General features: G+C 34.2%; 1 protein-coding gene across 2 annotated transcripts; it reads right to left on the reverse strand.

Moving 5' to 3' along the window:
- Positions 1-1328: 1328 nt before the first annotated feature.
- LOC104104125 (protein NRT1/ PTR FAMILY 2.11) lies at positions 1329-4701 on the reverse strand. 2 transcript variants are annotated; one of them, XM_009612130.4, is made up of 6 exons: positions 4559-4694; positions 4261-4478; positions 3389-3942; positions 2427-2767; positions 2104-2304; positions 1329-1894 (listed from the first exon to the last, which is right to left on the reverse strand). In XM_009612130.4, exons 1-6 carry the CDS (start codon positions 4632-4634, stop codon positions 1575-1577), a joined length of 1710 nt encoding a protein of 569 aa, XP_009610425.1. In that variant the 5' UTR covers positions 4635-4694; the 3' UTR covers positions 1329-1574. The 2 variants fall into 2 exon arrangements, with proteins under 2 accessions (XP_009610425.1, XP_070033594.1); XM_070177493.1 differs by having other exon boundaries at positions 1482-1894; positions 4602-4701.
- Positions 4702-6000: the final 1299 nt, after the last annotated feature.

Below are 6000 nucleotides of genomic sequence, written 5' to 3' on the forward strand. Positions count from 1 at the left end.
AAACCAACTCTTATACGTTGTTGGTGAGCATGTCAAAACCAACCCTTGTTCGTTGTTGGTGAGCGAGTGAAAACCAACCTTGTAAACGTTGGTGGTGAGGTATGAAAACCACAAAGGCTGTACAAGCTCAAATTACAAAGAGCTCAAAGAGATAACCTCCTTGCAACCTAAGGAGACTAGATTAGGATACCACATTGGTTCCGAACCAATATAAAAATTTCTGGTGTCATTTACCTTATCGCTCTCATACTATATTATGTAATGTTTGTTATGATTTATACTTGTTTAAATCGAAAGGACTAACTGTTTTGTGCAGGCTCTCTCCGTATCAGTCGAGTAAGCCTATACCGCAGTCGACCAATTTCTTAATAGGCGTACATTCACCCCTCCCCTCTTTACTTTCAGTTATGTCATGGTTTTTTTTTAATCTGTAAACTTTTATTCAACAGAAATAGGTATGCCCTTAGAATCTCAAACTCATAAAAATATATAAAGCCAACAAATACAATAACACAAGACAAACTCGAACCAAATGAGAGAAATTTGAATATGATGACCAGTTACGAAGGCCAGAAGCAGAGAAGCAATGGAAACAAAATGATGTCTGAATGAGAGAGAGAATTGAGCTCCAGGATTCTGGAATCTATGGATATGAACGAAGAAAACGTATATAAAGGATAGGTATAATTGTATTTACTAATTTGCCCCAAATAAACGTTGAAATTACAGGTTTACCATTGTTCGTCCTTCTCAACTCCCATTTCTAAATTTTTAAAAATAAAAAATAAAAATAATAATAATAATATATATATATATATATATATATATATATATATATATATATATATATAGTGAGGTCCTCAATACTATCTTCCTTATATACATTCATTACATATTTTGTGGTGGTCATAAGTCAACGCATTCTTATACTGTATGCCCTACATCAGATTTTGAAATGTGATCGTGTACCAATAAGTCCAAATCTAGCCGTCAGCAACAGTTATTAAAATTCCATTAATAATTTTCCATATGGTATAGATATTTCTTGTTTTACGTTTTATTTTGGGTCCTACGAAAGAATTATATCATGAGCAAAGCATAAATTAAAAAAAAATAAATAATAAATAAATAATATATATATATATAGTGAGGTCCTCAATACTATCTTCCTTCTTATATACATTCATTACATATTTTGTGGTGGTCATAAGTCAATGCATTCTTCTACTGTGTTCCCTACATCAGATTTTGAAGGATTTACTGCATGTGATTGTGTACCAGTCAGTCCAAATCTAGCAGTCAGCAACAGTTCAATAATTAAGATTAAATTTCCATTAATAATTTTCTATTTGGTATAAATAATTTTCATCTTTCTTGTTTTACGTTTTATTTTGGGTCCTATGAAAGAATTAAATCACGAGCAAAGCAACTACTACTATAATGGCCAAGCCTCTAGTTTTAGACTGCTTACTGCAGCAATGTAGCCACAACTTGCTATACTCTATTTCTGCTGAGTGAAAATTACATTACAATGTAATTTGTTGGTCTCACTCGATTTGTTGTCAAAACTCAGATTATTCTTTTGGCTCATTCGATTGGTTGTCACTTCCCCCACCTTTGTACTTGTACCATTTTGCACATACAAGAAAATATCCCAAATTCAGAATCTCTAGTGCTGCAATGAGGTAATAAAAGCAGTCTAATCTTCCCTTGTTAAGATCTTCAGCCAACCAATTTGATGACTTATGAACAACTGATGACAAGAAACTGCTCAAATAACTCGACCCTGCCAATCCAACAAAGAAGAAAGATGCTGCTATGCTCCTCATGTTTTCTGGGCATTGTTTGTAGAAGAACTCGTTCTCGCTGATTAATGTAAATGCCTCGGAAAGACCTGTATCAGTTTGGGCAATATTTGGTTAAAGTTGGAAAAGACGAGTATTTGAAAGTTAAATTGCGTTGGAATATCATTTGGAAAAAAAGTTGAATTTCTACGACTGAAAACCATCATTTCACTTATAATACTCGAACCAGTTTTTCAACTTCAAATTTTATATTTCGAACTGAAGTTCAAATATGAATAAAGTTGTAAAACACGCTTACCTGATAATGCCATCTGAGGTATTAACCATAGTCCTGACATGGATGAAATTGCGCCTTTACCCTGAGTCATCTCTAACTTTTGCCTAGTCATTGCCAGGGTTCTTCTTTTGTCTTCAACAATTCCTGATATGATCATTGTGATGATAGAATGAAATATTCCAATTCCCATTTTCTGAAGAAGGGTAATTCCATCTTCTTTCCCTATAAAAAGATAAATAATGAAAAGCTTGGAAAAATAAGGGGGCGGGTTGAAAGCGGAAAGAGTCTAAGCAGGGCAGGGCAAGGCGGGTTAAGGCTATACTCGCCCCACTAGCTATCGATACCTGTGAGTTTCCGAAGCCATGGAAGTAAAACGCGATCGTAGATAGGTAGCCAAATGGTTATACTCAGCATGGAAATAACAATGAAAGATGCTGGTGGGATGTGGAAATTGATGTGGCCAAGTTGACTATCAGTTTGAATGGCTTGGAATATAACATAGTTTTGTGATTGGACAACAGAGACATAATAGATAGTTCCAGCAACCCATATTGGGATTACTCTCAATAAGCATTTTACTTCTTCCACTTGCTGAATGCTGCAAAGTCTCCAGGGGTTGACTGCTGATCCATCTACTGAGTTTATCAGGTCTTCTTGGGTTATTACTGCTGCTTTACTCAAGAATCTGAATCATAAACCGTTTTAGTTACTCAACTATTTCTGTTGACTGTTGACTTGCAACTTACAGTCTGTTTGACCAAATTTTCAGAATCTCCTTATGTCCACAATACATGAGTTTATTTTTTGTAATTTAGTGAATACAAAATTTTGACAATGGTATCTAAGAGGAAGAGGAAACTACTTTTTCCGGCTTCTTTTCAACAGTATAAAACAACTTCTGCTACTACTACTTCCGTTCACTTTTGACTTTGCATTTTCGTTAAGAAAAATAAATGAAGTATGTAATTTACATTTTTACGCATAATAATAATAGCATTCTCAAAAGTCTTGGAAAATAATTTGGAGAATGAGTAGTTAATGATAAGGTTAAAAAAAAAAAAAAAAATTTTTTAGTATTGTGGACAAGTAAAAATGAAAAATATATTTTTAGCATAGTGGACAAGTAAAAGTGAACGGAGTGAGTAATATGCAAAACCACTAGTATGTGTTTTTTTCGAGAAGCTTGGCCAAACACTTAAAATAAGTATTTATTTCTTTTTCGAAATAAATAAGCACTTCTAGTTCTAGTTTCCAAGAATATTTTGCTAAACAGGCTAAGTACTTCGATGATGGGAAGAGGAATTACCGGAACTGATCAGTGTAAGGAAGCATAGAATTCAAGGAATTAGAAGGCATGTAGTTGAAGAGTGAGAAACGAGGTTGTTGTGGCAGCTGCAATTGCCTCTTCTTGAATGCAGCCATTAAAACCTGTGCCACACTTGACAAAGGACTACCTTTTGGCACAATCCTGACATAAATTTTAGTGCCCACAAAGAAAAGTGCGCAAGAAAGGAACATCATAGTTGTAGGAATGGCCAATCCAAGTGACCAACTGATACTTGATTGAACATACACAATGACAGTCAGTGACACCATCACAGCAAATGTGTAGGTAAAGTAGTACCAATTGAAGAAACTGCTGATTCCTCTTCTTCCTGATTCCGTTTTGGGATCAAATTGATCTGCTCCAAATGCCAAATTACATGGCCTTATGCCTGAAGCACCGATAACTAGTAAACCGAATCCGCCTAGTAAAAATGTCATTTGCCCTGCTGTTGGACCAACACATGGTGCATCTTTTCCACATTCAGGTGGATGTAACTTTGAGACTGCTGCTGTTAAGGTCAGAACAAGCATTCCCTGTAAGTGGCAAACAAAGATAAAATCTGGTAGTTAGAAGGACTTTTAAACAATGGTTAAGTTGGTGTGTGTTTGGTTTGATGAAAGTCATTTTCTATACAAATATTTTCCATGAGGAAGTCGTTTTCTTGTGTTTGGTTTCCAAAAATCTATTCTCAAGGAAAATAATTTCTACTAAAATAGGAAACTAACTTCACTCACTTATCGACGGAAGTCATTTTCCTTATAACTTCCGTCGTACCTAACACACTCTTAGTCTCAATTTTTTCCAACGTGAGTATTTCTTGTTTTTCATGTTATATGAGAAGGAGATTATACCAAGAAAGAAGACACTGAGGCAAATCCAAGGGTGTTGTAACGGCCAAAGTAAGTATCAGAAAGAAAAGCTCCAAGCAAGGTGCCAAAGTTGCAAGTTCCATTGAAGATGTTGATAATATTAGTAGCTGTTATACTCTTCAAATGAAAAATACTGGTTAGATAAACCAAGAGATTTGACGAGCTTCCAACTGTTCCTAGCTTCTCAAATGTCTCATTCCCTGCAGTTTAGCATGCGATTCAAAACAGGAACAACTACGACACTGTCACTAATGACCAAGTTTTTGTAAAAAATATATACCTATGACAAAGGGCATGGCTCTGATTCCTCTGTGTTTACTTACATTTTTAGTTGCTCCTTTGTCCGTCTCCTCCATGTCTGCTAGTAATTAATGTTGTGCTTCTTTGTTATTTTCAGCTGTAGATATTAAGGAATAAGGAAAGAAGTATGAGATGCTTATATAAGAGTAAAGACATGGATTGATTGAATCTTATTCTTTTCTCATCATGTTTACCAATAAAAGAATCCTTTGACTTTTTTCTATGCACTATATGTGGCATGAGTTTTGTGCAGCTTTTATTTTTCTGTTCGGGCAAGGGTAGAGTTGATTTCACAAATTCCACATAATTTTCAGCCCCATTTCCATTTATAAATGACGTATTCACTAGAAGATTTCAACACATTGTTGGACTGAGTTTAACTTCATGTGCACTGTTAAGCATAAAACTTTTCTATACCATCAAGATAAAGTGACATACAACAACATGTAACTATCTAACATAATACCTATATTGGTAACTAAGAAAATAAAGTAAACAACGATAGGTAAAATGAATACTAATCAAGTCTTGTCGTGCCTATAGGTTATGTCTTGTGGGATTAAATAGACATTTTCTTGAATTTTAGACACAATGATTCAACTTTATGCATTAGCACGGGCTATGGCCTATTTGTGAGTTGTATTAGTTAGGTCTAACTGTTAGGATCAAAATAATCAAGTGTTATGCGGATAGGTTCAATTGAACCCATAACTTTCGATGTGAAGCATAAATTTAAATGTAAAAATCCACTAAAATTACAAAAAATGTAGATATGAACCCATAACTTTAAAATAATAATGAGTTCAATATTAAAAATCTTAAATATTAAATCCATAGAGTTTAAATTCTGGATCCACCTCTGCATGTGGAAGCTAGTAAAACAAATCTTGAATGACGATAAATCAGATAGCAAAAGAGAAATATACCAAAAGAGACACAAATATTTAACGTAGTTCGGTCAATTGACCTATGTTCACAGACGGAGATGGACAATCCACTATAAAAAAAAAGAGTACAAATTATCGAGAGAACAAACACAAGTGACAATCTAACACTTGTCCTGAAATTCTCCCCCTAAACAAGACTCTCAAACCCCATATGACTACATTGTGGATACTGCTTAATGAGAATGAAGCATCCTCAATTTATAGAAGTCCAAAACATTTTCCTCCAAGAAAAAAGACTAGCCAAATATGAGAGATTTATAATTTTCTTCTAAAAGAAGAAAAACCCAATTATGATAAATATGTTGCTCTTTCTTTCAAGAGATAGGAAAATCAAATATAGTAAGAAAATCAGGACAAACACTTAACACTAACAAGAAACCATTCAACTTCTTACTAACTAAATATTTACAGAACTTTTTTGTTTCCTTTCGTAAAATAGTCCTTCTACACGAAATTATAACAAGGAATTTATTTT

Source organism: Nicotiana tomentosiformis, chromosome 6, assembly GCF_000390325.3.
Source record: "Nicotiana tomentosiformis chromosome 6, ASM39032v3, whole genome shotgun sequence".
Taxonomy (NCBI): Eukaryota; Viridiplantae; Streptophyta; class Magnoliopsida; order Solanales; family Solanaceae; genus Nicotiana; species Nicotiana tomentosiformis.